Source organism: Arvicola amphibius, chromosome 4, assembly GCF_903992535.2.
Source record: "Arvicola amphibius chromosome 4, mArvAmp1.2, whole genome shotgun sequence".
In the NCBI taxonomy this organism is placed as follows: domain Eukaryota; kingdom Metazoa; phylum Chordata; class Mammalia; order Rodentia; family Cricetidae; genus Arvicola; species Arvicola amphibius.
In genome coordinates, this window is record NC_052050.1 from 147643268 (window position 1) to 147663889 (window position 20622).

General features: G+C 42.0%; 1 protein-coding gene across 1 annotated transcript in view; it reads left to right on the forward strand.

The window, feature by feature from the left end:
- Positions 1-718: 718 nt before the first annotated feature.
- The window catches only part of Gpat4 (glycerol-3-phosphate acyltransferase 4), a 36733-nt gene continuing 16829 nt past the window's right edge, over positions 719-20622 (forward strand). Inside the window, exons 1-2 of the mRNA XM_038325644.1 lie at positions 719-846; positions 18825-19810. Coding sequence (XP_038181572.1) covers positions 19646-19810 — 165 coding nt within the window. The 5' untranslated portion in view covers positions 719-846; positions 18825-19645. The remainder of the gene's footprint in view (positions 847-18824; positions 19811-20622) is intronic.

The following is a 20622-nucleotide window of genomic DNA, read 5'->3' on the forward strand; positions in this document are numbered from 1 at the left end:
CTTGTTTTAGCATGCTTGAGGCCCCGAGTTCCGTTCCCAACACCTTATAAAACTTGGGATATGGTTTATTCCCAGCACTTGGGAGGTGAAATCAGCAGGTCCAGAAGTTCAACGTCATGTGCCACCTCAGCGTTTGAGGCAAGCTTGTATTACAGTACAATGTCTCCAAACAAACAAAAAAATCTCCACCTCCGCCCTTCTTTCTTCTCTTCCTCTTCTAAGACCCACGTCGGGGAAACAAGTCTCAATTGGAAGTTTCAAGTCTGACGAGGGATTAGCTAGAACTGTGGCTGAGTTGGAAAACTGCAGCTGGCCAACCAGCCAACCCCTGGCCTTTCTTTTTCAGTGTATCAAGATCAGCACAGGCAGGTCAGGCGGCGCTGGGATGGCAGCTAACATTTGCGTGACCAGCCGGTTCCGAATCTCAGTGGACATGAAGTCCCACAACGGTTCAGTAAACAAACCTTGCTCTTCCGGCCTCATTCGCTCTCCCCCCGGGACGATGCCCGAACTGGAAACCTGGCTGGCCATAGGGCGACCTTTGCTCACACCTCGGGTGCCCAGCGCGGCTCCGTGCCAGGGGCGGGGCGGGGCACGGCCTCCTCGCCGGCCAATAGGCAGCTCTGGGAGGCGGGCATCGCCTGAGCCCCGCCCCCGCCCCCGAGAACGGCGCAAGCGCGAGTGAGGGTGACGCCGGAGTGGGCGGGGCGCTAGGGGGGCCACGTCCAGCGGCGTAGACAAAGGCGGGCGTGCGCACGCTCTTACGTAGGCCTGGGCCGGCGGCGGGCAGGGCAGGGCAGGGCGGGAGCGGCAGGCGGAGAGGACTGCAGCCGAGCCTCACGGCCGGTGAGTTGGAGGGACCCGCTCCTGATGGACGCCCCTGGCCCCGGCAGGGCGTGGGGCGCTGGGTCGGGGACCGCTGAGGGTCCGGCCGGTGGGGCGGCCGCTGCCGGGCGGTGCGAGCTCCTTCCCGCTACCCTGTCCTCCTCAGCCGGCCCTTCTCTCTCCTCCCCTCAGCCGGCTTCTCTTCCCACTGACCACGCTTCTCCCGCAGGCCGCCGGCCGCCTCGGCCTTGCCAGGCCCTCAGCTGAGGAGCGTGACTGAGAACCGGGCGTTAGATCACGTGGAGACGCCTCCACCGGTGGTTCCCCCTGGAATGCACCCTTTCCCCCCACTGGGCTCACATTTTTCTTCTTCAGGTCTGTCTGTCCCTCCATCCGAGGGGCAGCTCTCCGCTCGTCTATTCGCTTTGCTGAGCCTCCGCGTCCGCCTCTTTCCCAGCCCCGTTCACACCCCAGACTCCACTACCTCCCCCTTGCTTCTCTTCCCTTCCCCCGGTGGCAGCATCCTCCTGCCTGAAACATTTACCTGTTTATTCATTTTTCATCTCATTTGGATGTCATTTGTCATTTGGATGGTGGCCCAGAAGTTATAGGAAATGTATGTGAAATGATTCCGTCCCGTACTCTTCATGCTTATTATCAGTAGACAGCCACGATTGCATTTGGTTGGAGTTCGTTTTCCTTAATTTTAGCAGAACTTTAAGAACCTCTAGGAGATTGTATTGCAACCCCGTAAGAATGGGCATTGAAATCACTTAAATTGAAGTCAAAGACTGAACTGTACTCTTGCCCGCTGAATGTTCTTTTCTCTTTCTGAGAGTAACTTTTCTTTTTAGTTCTATATTTTGGGAGAATTTCAGATGTACAAAAATAGTATTTCTAGCTAACATAGGCCCATTATTTAGTCTCATTTCCATTTTTTATTTATGCTATGTCTCAGAAAAATTTTTTTAGCTGTTGTGTATCGATGAGTAGGGTAGGGGAACTAGCTCTTGTAGACCAGGCTGGCCTTGAACTCACAAAGATCCTCCTGCCTCTACCTCCCGAGTGCTGGGATTAAAGGTATGAGCCACCACAGCCCGGCTGGTTGTTTTTTGTTTTTTTTTTTTTTTACCAGTGAACTATATATCTCTAGTCCCAGGGAAGTTTTTGATAGACGGTGAGCTGTACATGGCAAAAGTAGATTTCAAAATCAATATTGTAGCATTGCATGAAATCGTAATATATTTTCATTGGAAGATAACCTATTAAAAGTTTTTCCTTGAGTGGAGGAGATAGCCCGGTGGGTAAAGTGCTACACGAACAAAGAGGTTCGGAGTTCAGATCCCCAGCATCCATGTAAAAGCCAGATGTGTTGTTCATCTGTAATCTCACTGCTAAGAGGCAGAAACAAGAAGACCCTGCAGACCATTTGGTAAGATCCAGGTTCAGTGATAGACCCTGACTCAGTAACGTGGAAGGGCTTGAGAGATGGCTCCTCCATTAGGGGAGCCTCACAGAGGACCTTAGTTTGGTTCCCTGTACTGTGTGGTGGTTTCCAGTTATCTGTAGCTCCCAACTCCAGGGTATCCACACACAGACACATACAATTACACAGTTAAAAATAAAACAGCTGGAGAAGATGGCTTAGCGCTCTAGAGCCCAGGCTGCTCTTACAGAGGACCTAGATGTGATTCCCAGCATCCAGGTGATGGCTCACAACTGTTCATGCCAGTTCTGGGGAACCCTCTTTGGCCTCAGGCACCAGGTATGTGCAGGCCTACATGAAGGCAAAACACTCATACACATAACATAATGAGGCAATTTTTAAAAAAGTTTTTAAATGAAGAATGACTAAGGAAAAGACCTGATTTCTGGTTTTAGTATGCATATACATGAATGAGAACTTGTAGATCATCTTGTTCAGTGTCTTCATTTTTCTTTTCTTTCTTTAGCAAGCCTTCAGGTTTAGAAGAGTTCGTTGCCTTGTCCAGAGCACTAGTTCTAAAAGGCCATGTTGAGGCTAGGAAGAACATCCCATTTTCCTAACTCTGCATTAGTTCTCTCTTTGCCACAGCGAGGTGCCTCTTTCAGGTTGCCTTGAAAACTCATAATTCTGAAAGGTTTAGATGGGTTAGCATGAGCTTTCCCAGTGAAGTCAAAGTAATGTAATGACCATTTGCTTTAAATTATTGTAAAAACAAATGGAAAACAAAGGAAAAGTTCTGATTATAGCATTTAGAAGACCAGAAAATACTGACTTAAAATGGTTGGTAATAAGAATAAGATATAAGAATTTAAATAACATTCATTGCTATTTAATAAATTCACAAAGGGGAACCCACTTAGGTATGCAGCTCAATTGGAAGAGCACTCAGTATGCTTGAGTCCCTGGGTTGGATCCCCATCACAGCTGGGAAGCTTATTAATGGAAATTGGACTGTTTGGAGGCATACTCTTGGTGTTTTTCTTTTTCTCTTTGGAGGGGGTAGATATGATGGGAAGGTCTTCCTTTTTAGACCTGGCTGACCTCCTTGCCTTAACCCCCCTCAATGTTGGGCTCCTTTACTCTTGATGGCTGAGAGGACAATATTATCTTCCCATAAGCCCTTTCATGCTATTAACATAAAAATCTGGATGGGTTAGGTTTTGTTTTGATAAAACAGTATGCATTTCCTAGCAAACTTTATACTATTAAATTCCTTATAAGAAAGATCAGCAAATTTTCAAAACAGTCATACACAGAGATACTGTTCTGAAATGTACATTGCTAGGAAGTTTGTTATTAGGACACAGAGGACATTCACACAAAATAAAATGGCTAACGTATCTATTAGTAGTGAAATCTTAGGGGACCATTGTCTTTTAGACAGTTTGTTATTGACCAAAATGCCCTTATGCAGTGCTGTAACAGTTAATTTTCCCCTGAAACATTATTGCAGTTAGGAACATGAATGTTTCAAGGCAGCCTGCATAGTTCCAAGGCTCAGTTAAAGAACTTTCTTCAAATGTGTTGAGGGTTTTTAGTTTGGTTGTGGTTTGCTTGTTTTTTTGTTTTTTGTTTTTTAAAATATTTATTTATTTATTATGTATACAATATTCTGTCTGTGTGTATATCTGCAGGCCAGAAGAGGGCACCAGACCCCTTTATAGATGGTCGTAAGCCACCATGTGGTTGCTGGGAATTGAACTCAGGATCTCTGGAAGAGCAGTCAATGCTCTTAACCTCTGAGCCATCTCTCCAGCCCCCAGTTTGCTTGTTTTTTATAAAGGAGGTGAGGCACATACAAGCAGAAGAACCATTACCAAGACTTCTTGCATGAGATACCTGTCTTTAAACATGATGCTGTAAATGGGACAACTCATTAAGTGAATCTGTATGTTGGTTGCTTCAGGCTCGTATTGTTTTACAAGAGGACTAAGGATTGATTAATGAGATTGCCTATGCAAGTTAAACTGGTAAGCCAAATGGGAAGTAAAATAACTGAGTTACTTGAATCCCATTCCATCCATTGACAGCATATGGCAAAACTGAGTATTGATTATAGTCCATCTTTCTACCAAATTAGATAGCTCTACTTCTCTTCCGTCCCCCTTCCATCTTGTGTGATGGCAGAAATGTCTACGTAATTAGCAAAGCACACCATAGGCATGTAATCCTCTTTCCCGATTATAAAGGCTCTGGTTAGTGAATCTTTTAGTCCTTTTGTAGAGTCTTATGATGGCATTGCAGAACAGTGGTGAAAGGCGAGGAATGTCTAGCTGTAAGAAGTAAATCACAGGAACTATGTGTGCCCTTCAGAGCTGTGTCTTCTTCCTGTCTGCCATGAAGTGAACCGCTGAGTCCATCACATATCTTGCTGCCATGTTTTGCCCAAGCCTGTGGAGCTAGGCAATCTTAGACTCTGGAGCTGAGCCAAATAAAAAAATTTCCCCTTGAGTTACTCAATTATTTTGGTCTCTGTGACAAAAAGTAGCACACATGAATGGCTATAATTTTATTTGTGTATCAGTTTTCACACTTACTGTGGGGGTATTCTCTAAGGAGTGTTGTGAACAAGCAAACCGTAGACTGTAGAATACTTTAGATTTAGATGTGAGTGTAGTCTGTGTATTTTGTGCATGGTTGTAAATTTGCTTTCAGATGTCCAGTTGTGGTTTTGTAACCAATACAGTAATTGTACAGATGGAGTTTAATGGGAAACAGCTGCATCTAGTTGACATGGTGTACAGATTTGCTTTCTATTTCACCATGTGCTTTAAATGAGCTATCCATCAAACAGCATTTGAATGCTTGGTCCCCAGTTGCTGACATTGTTTGGGGCTACTGAGAAGGTGTGGCTTTGAAGTTTCAAAAGTCAAATACTATTTCCACTTAAATTCCTACTCTGCTGCTCACTTGTGATTTAAGATATGGCCCTTCCGCACCCTGTGTCTGCTGCTCACTTGTGATTTAAGATGTGGCCCTTCCACACCCTGTGGCAGCTGTCATACCTGTTCTCTGCTCTGCCCTCATGGGCTTTTACTCCTCTATAACCATAGCTCCAAATAAACCCATCCTTCTACAAGTTTCTGGGTCATAATGTTTTATCACAGCAATAGAAATATAACTAATAGACAGGGTAACCAGAAGCAACTCTGAGAGGAAAGGTTCTATATGACTTATACAGCCCAATCATTGTTGATCCTTGAGGGAGGTCAGGACAGAAACCATATAGGAAATCTGCTTTCTGGCTTGCTCAGTGGACTGGACTCTGCCATATCAATCATTAGTAAAGTGCCCCACATACATGCCCACAGGGCAGTCTGATGGAGATAACTCCTCTGTAGAGGTTCCTTATCCTGAGGTAAATTCGTTGTTGAAATAGGCTTTCTCTATGTAGCCCTGACTGTCATTGAACTTACTCTATAGACCAGACTAGCTTCACACTCAGAGATCTGACTGTCTCTGCCTCTAGAGTGCTGGGATTAAAGGTGTGTGCCATCACTCCCGCTTTCCAGGTAACTTAATTTGTGTCAGGTTACAAAAACTAACCAGCACAATTGACCCCTTGTCAATTTGACACAGACACATCACTGTGAAACCATAATTTTTCCTTTCTTGTTTATCCTCAAGACCTCGTTACTGTAACAGTATAAAATGGCATAACTTTAGACATGCCGCAGTCTTTAAAACTTTAAGATAGGGTCTGAAGTGGTTCTCAACCTTCCTAATGCTGTGACCCTTTAATATAGTTCCTCATGTTGTGGTGACCCCCAAACAAAATTATTTTTGTTGCTACTTTATAACTATAATTTTGCTAATTATGAATTGTAATGTGAAATATCTTAGGTGACCCCTATGAAAGGGTTTTTCAGCTCCTCCAAAGGGTCATAACCTACAGTTTGAGAACATCATCATGTTGTTCTGAAACTTGCTATGTATACCAGGCTGCCTGTAAACTGAGAGATCCACTTGTCTCTGCCTCCTGACTGAAATTTGCTTGGCAAAAATTTTCGACACTTTTAAAAGTCCAAGGTTTTTTTTAAAAAAATCCATACTCTTTAACTGTGTCCTGTAGAATGAAAAACATATGCACGTTCTCATTTCAAAGGAAAGATCCAGGGCACAGTTAAAATCAAATCAAAGCAAAACCCATCATCCAGCTGTGTAAATAGCTTGGTGTTTCATAAGTGGGAACTCACTCCTGATCATATGGGCTTGTCCCACTTTTCCATCTCTGATGATAGAGAAAAATACTTCTATCTTTTTGTCTTTTATCGATTGGAAATATATTATTTCAGAGTTTACCTTTAAAAGTTTTAAATCAGTACTATTAAAATATAAGGATATGTACAATTTTCATTTTTATGGTAGTTGCTTTTATAAGAATGTAAAAGTGATATGCTAGTTAGTTTGCTTTAGTGATTACACAACGCCTATTAAACGATCCCACTGAGCCCGGGCAGTGGTGGTGCACACCTTTAATCCCAGCACTTGGGAGACAGAGGCAGGTGGATTTCTATGAATTCAAGGCCAGCCTGGTCTGCAGAGTGAGTTCCAGGACAGGCTCCAAAACTACACAGAGAAACCCTGTCTTGAAAAACCAAAACAAGAAGGAAGGAAAGATCCCATTGAACCCTTTATATACAGTTGTCAGATAAAAATTTTTTAAAACTTGGGCAGGTGAGATTGCTCAGTGAGTAAAGGTATTTGCAGCTAAGATTGGCAGCCCAAGTTTGATCCCCAGGACTCGCATGGTGAAAGAAGAGAGCTGACTCTTGCAAGTTACGCTTTGACCCCCACATAGGCAAACACAAAATGCATTAAATTTTTTAAAACCGTTTTTAAACATTAACCTTGTATGTTTATTTACTTACAGTGTTGGAGATTGCGCCTAGGGCCTTGCGCATTGCTAGATACCTGCTCCACCACTGAACCACATTCCCCACCTCTTGAGTCTTTGAGATAGTTTAATGCAGGCTTGGTTCAAAGTCTCTATATAACTCTGGCTGGCCTTTCAGTCTTGCTTCTACCTCCTAAGTTCTGGGATTGTAATGCTTGTGGTGTCTCCCCTAAGAGGACAGTGATTCATATACCTGTCCCTCAGTATATGTGTGTTTGTGTGTGAGTACCGAAGTAGAACCTCAGTCCTTGTGTGTTCTGGGAAGGCTCTCTATTACTGAGCTTCGTCCCTCACCCTTTAACTTTATGTATTTATTGAGACAGAGTTTAGCTATGTAGTTCTGGCTGGCCTGAACCTCACTGTAGACCAGGCTAGCCTCAAACTCAGAAATATATGTGCTTCTACCTTCTGAGTTCTGGTATTAAAAATAAATACTACCAGACCCAACTGCTGTGTTAATCTTTGAAACAAAGTTTCTCTAGTTCAGGCTGTTCTGAAACTATTGTAGCCCAGGCTGGCTTCAAACCCATGACCTTCCTGGCTCAGCCTCTCAAGTGTTGAGAATTCAGCTCTGAGCCACCACTTCCAACTTTTTTCTTTTTTTGAATTGCCTTGAACAAAGCATAAACCATCACAGTATGTTTTGAAGGCTTTAGTAGGCCCAGGAATGCCAAACATAGTGCCAATAGTGTTTGCTTTGCCCTTCTCCCCATTCCCTCTACCTATTAAACCGTTAGATTACAGATAACATTCCTAAAGCTAGTCACCAGGATCTATTCCCTTATTTGGCCACTTTCTCCTCATGAGGCTAATTACCAAGGTCCAAGCTATTGAAAGTGTTGAAATCCAACAATCAAAAGCCCCCTTTTTTTTGTGGCCCTAATTAACAAGCCCAATCAAAATTAACCAAGGATCCTAACATTGGGTTTCCCCTTTTCCTTTATAAACTGTCATTTGCCTATGGTCCACATCTGTCTCTTCTATATCCAGAGACAGTCCTTTGTCCCTTTGGGGCAAATAAATCTCCTTTGTGCTTAGAACTTGGTTTTGAGGTATCTTGTGCTGACTTAAAGATCCTTTCATGTTTAGCCAAACCCTTTTCTAAATTAGCTATTCATTTTATATTTGCACCTGGAGTACAAGAAGATGCAGTAATTAGTTGTACATCCCATACTACTTGATAAAGCTGGCTTTTTAGTTTGACACATACTCATGAATGTAAAATGGATCTAATAATTACTAATTTGCATTTCCTTGACATAATATGGAAAACCTTTTCATGGTTGCCATTAATATATATGTCCCTCTGAATATCCAAATGGTATCACCACTAATTATATCACCACTAATTTACTGACATTTAAAATGTTTATTATTGTGTGCGTGTGCGTGTGTGTGTGCGTGTGTACATAGGAACTTCTGTGTGTTCTATGGTGTGAGGGTAGAAGTCAGAGGAACAACTTGTCAGTTCAGTCTCTTGATACAAGGTTTCAGTGTGTAGCTCTGTGGCCTGCAACTTACTTTGTAGACCACACTGACCTCAAAGTCAAAGAGAACTGCTGCTTTCTACCTCCTGGCTGATTTTATTTCCATCATCTGTTTCCCAGGAATTGAACTCAGGTCATTAGGCTTAGTGACAAGTACCTTTATGCCCTGAGCTGTCTCACTTGTCCTTATTGGCATTTAAAAAAAAAAAAACTTTTTGTATAATAATTCAACAGTCTTACTTGATTTTGTTTTGTGTATTGTTTTGTTCTGCTTTTTGGTTTTTCGAGACAAGGTTTCTCAGTAGCTATGGAGCCTGTCCTGGAACTCGCTCTTATAGACCAGGCTGGCCTTGAACTCAGAGATTCACCTGTCTCTGCCTCCCGAGTGCTGGGATTAAAGGTGTGAGCCACCAGCGCTTACTTGAAACATGGAAGGACTACTACTGAACTTTTTTTTTACATGTGTTGTTGATTTGAGTTTAGGCCCTTTTGACTTTCACAGCAGGTGCTCTTACCAAGCTATCTTGCTCGGCCCCACATTGCCTTTTTTTTTTTTTTTAAATTTTAAGACTTATTTTTATGTGTATGAGTGTGCCATTTGAAACCTAAAGACAGTGTTGGACATCCCCCCACCCCACCTCCACACACCCCAGAACTAGAGTTATAACCATATGTATACATGTATAGACCAGGTGGGTGCTGGGAACCGAATCTGTCATCTGCAGGAGTCGTTGGTGCTCTGAGCCATCTCTCCAGCCACTTCCTCCCTCCCTCCCTTTCTTCCTGGTTTTTAAAAATGTATGTGTGTTACCTTCAGTATTGTGAGCACCATGTGCATGCAGTGCCTGCAATGGCGAGAAGAGGGCATCTGATCCCCTGCAACTGGGGGTTACAGCTGTTTGTGAACATTGAATTCCTAAAAGCAATCCTGGGTCCTTGCAAGGACAAGTGTTCTTGACTGCTGAGCCATCTCTCCAGACTACATGCTGTCCTTTCTTATGTGGGTGGTACTGTATATCAAGATACTTGGTTTTCCCTAGCTTTAGGAGACCTTTTTTTTTTTTTTTTTTTTTTTTTGAGTGAACTTGATATACCATGTTACTTTTCATCCAGTGCTAACTCTGGTGAGTTGAGAATGACTTTGGGGTTTGGGGGAAGAACAAGACCTTAAAACTCAGCCCCACTCTTCCTAGTGAACTAAGTCAACTTTTGCCTATTGTAATCTGACTCTACCTTGAATAATTTATTTTACCCAGAGCACATTTCAAATGTATGTATATTGGTGATTCTTTAGGTTCACTTTACCTTAGCCACAATGCTTCTCCGTATCTGGAGAAACACTTCTTACTGAGCTGTAGCATCCCATGCAGGCCATTCTTCCATTTCAGTACTAAAAACAGTTGAAATCAGCCCAGCTGTGTTTGGGAGTCATGTTTGCCATCACATCAGAAATGAGCATTTGATAGGTCTGAAGTTAACTCACCCAAAAGCAAATGTAAGGTATAGTCCTGCTTCTGTTCTGTGGTTTGTCTTAGTTAATATTTAACCCTAGAGCATATAAAATGCAGAGGTTGGACTGGATTCTCAGTGGTGAAGTCTTAACTTTGTGGTTTGTCATCAGCTTATTGCCTCCAGCTTTGAAATGATAATTAATGCTTATACTTTCAATTTATCAAGCTCTTGTTTCAAACAATGAATTGATAGCTTGATCTGGTTGATTGGTACTCGGGGAGAGATTTTAAGTGCTTAGGTTCCTCAGTTTTAGAGACCAGTAGACAAAAATCTCCATAGTCCCACTTAATAGTTTTCAATAACTAATCTTTTAAAGGTCATTTAAAGTTCACACACTATACAGCTTTATAATTTACCCATTTAACATGCACACACTTGTTCTCTGCTTCTGACTGCTGCTGAGGTATAGAGCCCTTCTTGCATGTTCCAGTCTCTGAACTACACTGTGCCTTCTCTCCATGATAAAGTAAAACTTGAAACTGAGCCAAAGTAACCACTTACACACATAAAGCATCTAGTCAGTAGTTACTATATGAACAGATAGGTAGGTATAAGAATCACCAGTCAGGTTAGGCTGTTCTCATCCCTTTAGGAAGAGCCCACACCTTTTAACTGTTAATCCCAATCTTTCCACTTTTCTGCGGTGCTAGCCACCAATCTGTTTCCGTCTTTATAGATTTGTTGATTTCATTTAAATGAAATCATGCAGTTTGTGGTCCTTTGAATGTACTGATGCACAAAAGAGGGTGTTGAATCCCCAGAACTGAAGTTACAAATGATCCCAGACTCTGTATGGGTGCCGGGAACCCAGGTTCTTAGAATCGAGGTGCTTAGGCAGAACAGTCAGTGCTCTTAACCACCGAGCACTAGCACTTGGATTGGATTTTTAATATTGTGCTGAAGTTTATACCCCCACAACTGCTAATAATACCAGTTCTCTACCTTAAGGATGACCAGAGTAAGTCTCCTTTTTCTAGTTGGCAACTACATTAATCTCATCTGAATAATCTTTAACAGATTTTTTTTTAACCAGAGTTTGTAACCTAAGATACAGTTTTATAGCCTTTCATGAGCCTTCTTATTGGTGTACCTAAATTTGTTTATATTCCCTTCCCCCTTTTTTAGAGAATAAGATGCCTTTTACTTAAGGGTATACATCATCAAAGATGGTTAATAGTTTTCTCAAATTATATTTATTCTTTGCTGAGTTCATTGTTAATAATCCTGAACCCAAAACCAGCTCCACATTAGAGTCACTTGAGTTTCCTAGAAATACTTACAAATTTGTTTCTTTCTCTAATTACCAAGAAGTTCTAGTAAACAGGTCTGCCATGAACTTAGTGTTAATTTATTTCATGGTTGTTTGGGAAATTAAAAGGTGGTGTTCTTAAACAGTATGGGCTAGAAGACAGAGCCGTTTGTTCTAATCCTTATCCTGTCATTCACTGGTTGTGTGACCCTAGGAAGTTTAGTTTTTTTTTTTTTTTTCAAAGTGAGGTTGGATATTTATTTAGTAGTTATAGAAGAGAAGGAGAAGGGGAGAAGAACAGAGAGGGGAGGAGGAAGGGAGAGGGAGGATGGGAAGGAGGGAGGAGAGACCAAAGCTGCCTCTCCTCCAAGAGGGAGCTGGAAAAGAACGCAAGTTTAGTTTGGTTTTGGTTTTGGTTTTTTGAGACAGGATTTCTCTGTGTAGTTTTGGAGCCTGTCCTGTAGCTTTGTAGCAAGGCTGGCCTCGAACTCAGATCTGCCTGCCTCTGCCCCCCACCGCTGCCCAGCAATCCTGGGAAGTTTTATCTCCTCAGCTGAGTGCATTTAATATTAGTAGTCTCCCTCTACATAGATTCTGATGGATTTTGTCTGGACTGAAGCCTGGTGACTCATGTGCATCCTGATAGAGTCAGTAGTGGACCTAGAATAGCAGTGGCTGGGTCTGCGTCTAACCCGCCGTGTCTCCAGCCCCTGCCATCAATGCCACTGTTTTTTTTCCTCTTGAATTACTGTGATTGTCTTATGTTAACTTAGACATTCATACAAGGTCCTATTTTTAAGAACCAAACATTTTCTTCATTCTCATTTCGGTGGAGGGCATTTCACCCAGGTATGCTGTGCAGGCCATGGTATATGTGCACACACACACACACATTATTTCATAATCTACTATTTCAGGTTTTTTTTTTTTTGGTTTTTTTTTTTTTTTTTTTTTTTTTTGGTTTTTCGAGACAGAGTTTCTCTGTGGCTTTGGAGCCTGTCCTGGAACTAGCTCTTGTAGACCAGGCTGGCCTCGAACTCACAGAGATCCGTCTGCCTCTGCCTCCCGAGTGCTGGGATTAAAGGCATGCGCCACCACTGCCCAGCTTCAGTTTTGTTTTTTAAGATTTATTTATGTATATAGTGTTCTACCTGTATGTCTGCCTGCAGGCCAGAAGAGGGCATCAGATCTCATTATGGATGGTTGTGAGCCACCATATGGTTGCTGGGAATTGAACTCAGGATTTCTGGAAAACACCCAGTGCTGTTAATCACTGAGCCAGCTCTCCAGCCCATATTTTGGATTCTTTTACTAAAAAAGTATTTATACATCATTATTGTGATCCAATACATGTGTGCAGTTTAATCACAGCAGGGTAAATAAACATTTCTCTCTCTAAACAATCATTTTATATACTGGAAATTACTTACTCTTCCAGCTATTTTGGAATCTTTTATAGGTTATTTTAACCTATTGTGCTTAAAACCTCAGTACTTACCTCCAGTTGAACTCTGGTATTCCTTGTTTATAGGTTTCTAGTCACATTTATTTATTTGTGGATATATGTGTGGGAACATGTGCCAGAGCACAGGGGTGAAGGCCAGAGACAGCTTTTTGGGAATCAGTTCTCCTTCCAGAAACTGAACTCAGATCATCAGTCTTGGCATCGAGTGCCTTTACTTCTGAACCATCTCATGGCCCGGGTGCCCCTCATACCCCACTCCACCCCACTCTTCTATCTAGTGATCATTATTCCAGTTCATTCTTTAGAGGTAAGAATATGTGATACTTGTCTTTCTGTATCTTACTTATTTCACTTAATATGTTGACCTCCATTTCTATCCATGTTGCTATAAAAGAGAATTGTGCTTGTTTATTGCTAAATAAAATCCCATTGTGTGTGTGTACAACGCATATTTTGTTTGCCCATCTACTGAAGGGGGCGGAGTTGATTATTATTTGGGTACATACTAGGACATTTTAGCTATTGTGAAAAATGTGTATCTTCTGGGTGTAAATGATTTCCTTTTTTTGGATAAGGAGTGGAGTTTCTGGGTCATGTTGGAGGTTCTTTTTTGAGTGTTTTCAAGACTCTACTGTTTTTCCGCAGTGGCTAGCTAATACACTTCCTACCAATAGTGCATTCCTGTCCCCTTTTTCTCACCTTAGCCTGCATTTTAGTCTTTAATGATAGCCAGGTTTTACAGTCTTTGAGCAGTCCTTTTGGTCAGTAGGTATTGCTGAACAGGAGCTGAAAGAGATTGAGTAATTGGCCCACAATTCCATTCACAGTTAGGGAGTAATCCAGGGTTTAGACTACAGGGTGTCTCTTTTGAGAGAACTGAAACTATTACCTACTGAAAATGCTGACTGACGTGCTAAAGATGCCGAAAGAGAACAGTGGCATTAACTTTGAGAGGAACCTACAACCTAGCCAGTGTATTATTTCCCTAGAGATACTATATGCAGATAGCTGTAAACTTGTTTATTTTTTAATCATTACCTTCTTCACAATTGGTATTGTAGATATTATTCTGCTTCTAACTGGGAGACTGTATATTTGTTATAGGGTTGGGCTATGTATATAGCTCACACTGGCCTCAAAACTGCAATCTTCCTTTTAGGTTTACAAACATGAACTGTCACATCCTGCTAAACATTGTTTTAAAAATCATTGTAAATGTAGATGTGCCCCCCCACCTTCCTTCTATGTGCTTGGGGGATAAGCAGGTGTTCTGTCGTGATCCATCTTGCGTCCCTCTCCTTCCTCTGCCCCTCCCCACACTCAAAAGATTTATTTATCTGCATATGTGTCTGTCTGTCTGTCTCTGTGAGTGTATGCAGGCCCATAGAGGAAACAGTGCCCAGGTGTCCTCTCACCCTCCCTCTCTGCCTGTTCTTCGTTTTATTTTTTTTTAATTTTATTGATTTTTATTGAGCTCTATATTTTTCTCTGCTCCCCTCCTTGCCTCTCCCCTCCCCTTCAACCCTCTCTCAAGGTCCTCATGCTCCCAGTTTACTCAGAAGATCTTATCTTTTTTCTACTTCCCATGTAGATTAGATCTGTGTACATCTCTCTTAGGGTCCTCATTGTTGTCTAGCTTCTCTGGGATTGTGATTTGTAGGTTGGTTTTCTTTGCTTTAAAAAACACTTATGAGTGAGTACATGTGATAAATGCCTTTCTAGGTCTGGGTTACCTCACTCAAAATGATATTTTCTAGCTCTATCCATTTGCCTGCAAAATTCAAGATGTCATTATTTTTTTTCTGCTCTGTAGTTCTCCATTATGTAAATGTACCACATTTTTTTCTTATCCATTCTTTGGTTGAGGTCTGTCTATTCTTTTTAAGGTAGAGTCTCTCCCTAAACCTGGGACTTAATGTTTCTTTTTCTTTTTCTTTATTGAGCTTGGCTGGAAGCCAGCAATCCCTAGTGCTCCTCCTGTTTTCACCAGCCTCAGAGCTAGGGTTACAGTTGTGCTCTGGACACCAGGCTTATTGTGTGTGTGCTACAATGTGAACTCTGGTCCTCATACATCTATAGCAAGTTCTTTTGACCACAGAGCCATCTTTGCAGCCCGTCTCTTTTACTTTTTTTTTTTTAATTAAATAGTTTTTTTTAAAATTTATTATGTATGCAGCGTTCTGCCTGCAGGTCAGAAGTGGGCACCAGATCCCATTATAGATGGTTGTGAGCCACCATGAGGTTGCTGGTAATTGAACTCAGGACCTCTGGAAGAGCAGCTAGTGCTGTTAACTTCTGAGCCATCACTCCAGCCCCACTGTCTCTTTTTAAAAAAGGATACTGTGTTATTATGTCTTCTCCTGATAGGGTTTTTTTTTTTTTTTATTTTAGGTGCTGCTCTACCTGCTTCCTTTTGTATATGCATTAGGAGAGAGGGAGGGAGGGAGAAAGGGAGGGAGAGAGAGAGAGCACGAGCTGTGTAAAGTTGACACATACCTAACTAGGACAGTTCCTTGCAGAGGTAATAATAGTATGATCTGTTAATTGACATTTAATGTGTGACAAGCATGTACTTCGTGTGCTTAAAAAAATGTATCTATCCTTGAGTGGTCTAAACAATTTAAATTTTAATTTGTGAGTGTGTGTGTGTGTGTACATGCACACATGTGAAGGCATGTGTGTGGACATGTAAAGGTCAGAAGACACCTTTTGGAGACAGTTTCCCCTCCCATGCAGAGATCATATTTGGGTCATCAGGTTTGCACAGCAAGCCCTTCTGTCTACTGAGCTACCCCACCAGCCTTTAGGGTTATTATATGCCGTCTCTCTTTACATACTCTGACAGTCATGGTCACCTGATGAAGATGTGAGTTATTTCTTGAAATACTTTCTGAAATATTTCTGTATTTAGGAATGGTGATAGCCCCTGCCACACACCTGTGACTAGATCTGAACTGGCTTAGAGTTTAACTGAATTTAAATAATTTACTTTCTAACCTTTTCTGGGGGTCCTGTCTTTTCCTCCTTAGCCTTCATGAACATCTGAAATAGTGACTTTATGTTTGCTTTTTCCTTTGACTCTTGTCTGCAGGTTATTTGTTGACTGACTGTTAGCATAGTACCAAGCACATGCTGTCTGCCCAGTTAGTGTATGTTGAATCAGCCACTCCAAAGATTGAGGACATTGGAGACTACTCAGGATTAAAAAGTTTAGCTAGCTCAGCAAATTGGCTCTGTCTCTGACTACAATGAAACTATCTTCATTTCTGACACTCAGAAATAGTTGGATTTTGTGTTTTTCTCTGAAACAGTTGAGTAGTTTTGGGTTTTTTTTTTTGGGGGGTAGTCAGGGGGCTTCTGGTTGATGTGATTTTCAGTGTTTGGCAGGAACCTGGCTGTGGAAACTAAGAGAATAAGCAAATACTAATTAATGGCTTCCCTCCACACATTCCTAAGAGGCAGTGTTGTGTATTACTTGAAACAAAGTAATATTGTCTCCTAAATAAGCAGTGTTCTGAATTTTCAGTTACTTCTGACTCTAATATTTCTACTAACCCTCCAAGGTGTGTAGGACATTATTTTATAATTGCAGTTTGTTTATTGTTTCCTTGATTTCTAAGAATTTATGCGAGTATTGGTGTTGGCCAGAGAACTTGTCAGACTAGTTCAGTGTTCTCTGCTTTAGAGTCCAGCTTTCGTGAGCAAGTACTCTAGGAGGGGTGAGGTGAGGGGAGAGGTCATCACCTCTCATGGAAAAAAGAATAGGTACAAGTCATTTCTGTGAAGGCTCAGTGGTTAGTATTTTAGGCTTTTCCAGTCCCTGGTGTCTGTCACACACCCTTATTTCCATATCTCTCTAAAACTATAAAAGCCATACCAAGCTCCAGAGCCTTATAAAAGAAGCCATAGCCAGATATGTGTACTTGGCCAACTCCTGAACTAACTGAAGAAATGAGTGTGTTGCTACATGTGTTTATTTAGTGTTTTGGGGACATGAACCCAGAATAACCTTGGGAATTCTGAACTGATTGTGGTACAAAGAAGAATGTTCAAAACTTTGGCATGTGGGGTCAGATTTGGTATGTGACAGCCCTGCTGGCCTGTGGAACATAAGGTAACCTTGGGCAATGGGACAGAGGGCTCTTGCTGTATCTTCTCATGGGAATGCTGGGCAAGGGGAACAGGGCCCAGGATAGAGGGTAGAGTGGAGGGGTGGCTCTTGATTTGGGCTAGGCCCTGACAGGTGTAAGGAACACAGTGACGCAAATTCCTCAGTCACTTCGGGGATGTGGTTAGAAATCTGGCATATATAATAAGTTTAGCCAGTTTATAAGATTTAAAAAAAAACACCCATGTACTTGGATTCTGAGAACAGCAAATTCTGATATGTGATTCCAGATCTATCCTGTGGTTTTTCTCTCTAGGAAATCCGATAGCACCTTGCATAAGTAAGGTACTGATTATTTCAGGGTAGTTTGGGATGTGGAAAGCCATAAATGTTGTTAAAGAACATGGGATAAGAGACAGTCTGCTGTACTAACAGATTGTATGACCCTGGGAAGTTTAGTTATCTCCTTAATTTTACCATCCTCATTTGTAAATGGTAGTGGTGGTGACTCACCATAGAATTGTTGGGAGAATAAATGAGGACAGTGTATGGGTAATGATTTCAGCTCAGTGCCAGATGGAATACCATTTTTATTACATTTGTTTATTTTGTGTGGGTATGTGTACATATGCATGTTCCATGGTGCATATATGGAAGTCAGAGGGCAACTTGTGAAAACTAATTATACCTGGTAGAGTATGGTTCCTGGGGACCAGACTCGGGGCCTTAACTACTAAACTACTTTGCCAGCCCTGAGATAACACATATTAGTTCATAAAATGTTGGTCAAAATTGGTGGTAAGTCATTACCTATTTGTTCAGTTTCTTCAACAAAACTGGTAGGTCATTCCTGGGGTGTAACTCTGTTAGAGTATTTGCCCAGCATAGTCAGGGAAGGCCCTGGGTTCTATCCTAACACCACATGGTAAACATTTTTGCTAGAAAGATTTGATAGGGTGCACCCGAGTTCAGGACTTTCATTGATTGGTAACTTGTAATTTAGATTGAGTGCTGTATATTGGACTACTTGTATGAGATACTTTAATAGTAGAATTTTAAAATGAGCAGCCAGTGTAGTGAAGTGGACTGGAAGGACTTAATTTCTATGGAAGAAATGTGATAAATATCTTGTAAAAATTTAAACGTGTATTTCCTTTTCCTCTACAGTTCTATTATTCTAGGAATTTTGCTGGTACTAAATCATGTATGCTAGGATTATTTAGCACAGCAATATTTAACAAAAGGGTGGAATTAGTAGTGTTTAGTTTTGGGATAATCCTGTTGTGTTGTTTTAGTTGCAAACTATGCACCTACAAAGAGTGGGGGAGCTCTGTTTTTACTTATAGAACTCTCTTCCAAGTTATTTAAGACAAAGTAAAAAGCAAGGTGAAGAACAGCGTGACTTGTAAGTAATGCCCTCATTTTTGTTGTTTGGTGCTGAGACAGACAGGAACAAATGATTTTCCCTTGTAAGTAGAAATTATATTGGGAAGAATACAAAGCTAGTCCCATCTGTTAGGAAGAACTCTAAGTATAGGACAAGTCAGAATGGGATTTACATTCCATACTATACCCTTACCTTTCAGAATGCATGCTATCAGAAAGTTGATGTGGCCACAGCTCCTCTCATCATGGAAACCTATGTATTTATTTGCCTGCTCCCTTTGACCTTGATGACTAGGGAAGCTGGCTGCGGGTTCATCCTAAAACAGCTCTCCCTTGCCACACGTGTAGACTTATTGACATTTCTCGTCTTGCTTTGTGTGACTGATGGTGTTTCTGTTTCCACCCCCAGCCCTGGCAGCATGTAAACAACCTTTTGCCAAGAACCCAGGTCACCGCTGAGAAGGGTGCCTTAAGGGAGAAGAATATCAGAGGACACCAATGCCAGGCGTGTCTGGAATAGTGCTCGGTACAGGCAGCATGAGACGTTCTGTGCCAGCCTCTGTTTGTTACTGGCAAAAGCTGGGGCTCTCCAGATAGGAGGGTCCTGGAGCAGCCAGCACCGGGAGCCCCCCACAAGGGAGCATGGGACTAGCTATGAACTCTTTACAGTGAACTCAGTTTTAGCTTATGAAGGAATTCTAAGTAAAAGTTACTTAATTTCGGCACACTGACATTCAGAAGCCTTTGGTGTCACGTTCCAGCAATTGCTTTTGTCTACTGGAATTATCAGGATTCTTCTGGCATCAAGGTGAACTCTTCTTGGTACTTCTGGCAATACAGACCTTTAGGACAAATTCATCTGCTGAACGCTTTGGGGCAGGAAAAAAGTAAAACCTTGGAAGCAGCCCACATAGCTGAACAGAAAGCTCTCCCTTTCCACTCACTTGCCCGGAAACTTAGTAAGGACTCGGATGCCGTTCCTGAAGCCTTGTCCTGCCTTGTTCACCACAGCTCTATCTGTGCCGGGGAGACCTGGAATTTCTGGGGTTCTCCTGTGGCTCTTTTCTACTACTCTGTATTCAGACAGTTGGATGACATGAACTTTGAGATGGAGTTTGCCACCCGTGGGGAACTGACTTCCTTTCCAAGGCTTGTGCTGTTGGAAGGGACCATCTGAAGACGCGTTTGTGTGTAGAAAGGAGGGCACCAGCCTGACCTGCATCCTCCACCATGTTCCTGTTGCTGCCTTTTGATAGCTTGATTGTCAACCTTCTGGGTATCTCCCTGACTGTCCTCTTCACCCTGCTACTTGTGTTCATCATAGTCCCTGCCATTTTTGGAGTCTCCTTTGGTATTCGAAAGCTCTACATGAAAACATTGTTAAAGATCTTTGCGGTAAGTTGTCCTATTGTGATAGGTTTCCTCCCAGGGGAGAGAAGGGCATTAGCAGAAAGAATGGTTCCTATCAGGAGTCCTTTTACCTTCTATATAACGGTGGGGCCTAGACATCGGAAACTGCCTCATGCAGCACAGGTGGTAGGGCATAATAAGGCTTCTGCCGATGGGACTCCTTTTTCCTCTCTCACAGCAGTCCGAGGTCAGTCCTTGCATTCATGCAGAAAGAATGCACAGAAAAGAGGGTCTGAATTTTCAGAAAGATCGAGAATACATCAGAACTTAGTTAACGTACTGTTGAACCCGACTGATTGTTTTATTTATTATTTATTTATTTATTTATTTATTTATTTATTTATTTATTTATTGGTTTTTCGAGACAGGGTTTCTCTGTGGCTTTGAAGCCTGTCCTGGAACTAGCTCTTGTAGACCAGGCTGGTCTCGAACTCACAGAGATCCGCCTGCCTCTGCCTCCCGAGTGCTGGGATTAAAGGCGTGCGCCACCACCGCCTGGCCCCTGACTGATTGTTTTAAATGGAAGCAGATGAGAAGTAGTATCTCCTAAAAGTTGACCTGTGCCACAGGACTTTAATATTTAGACAGAGATTTGCTACTTGAGTTGTAGAATGTTTTCAGTAGTCACCAAATCCTCAGGAATTCTTTTCCACAGCTGAAGCTGCATAATTTGAGTAATGTACCATGATACTATAATACACTTGTTCACGTAATATCTTAGAGGTTTATTTGGTTTTATTTGGTGGTTCTGGGGATCAAACCAAGGTCTTTGATGTGCTTTGCAAGCACTCTGCAGT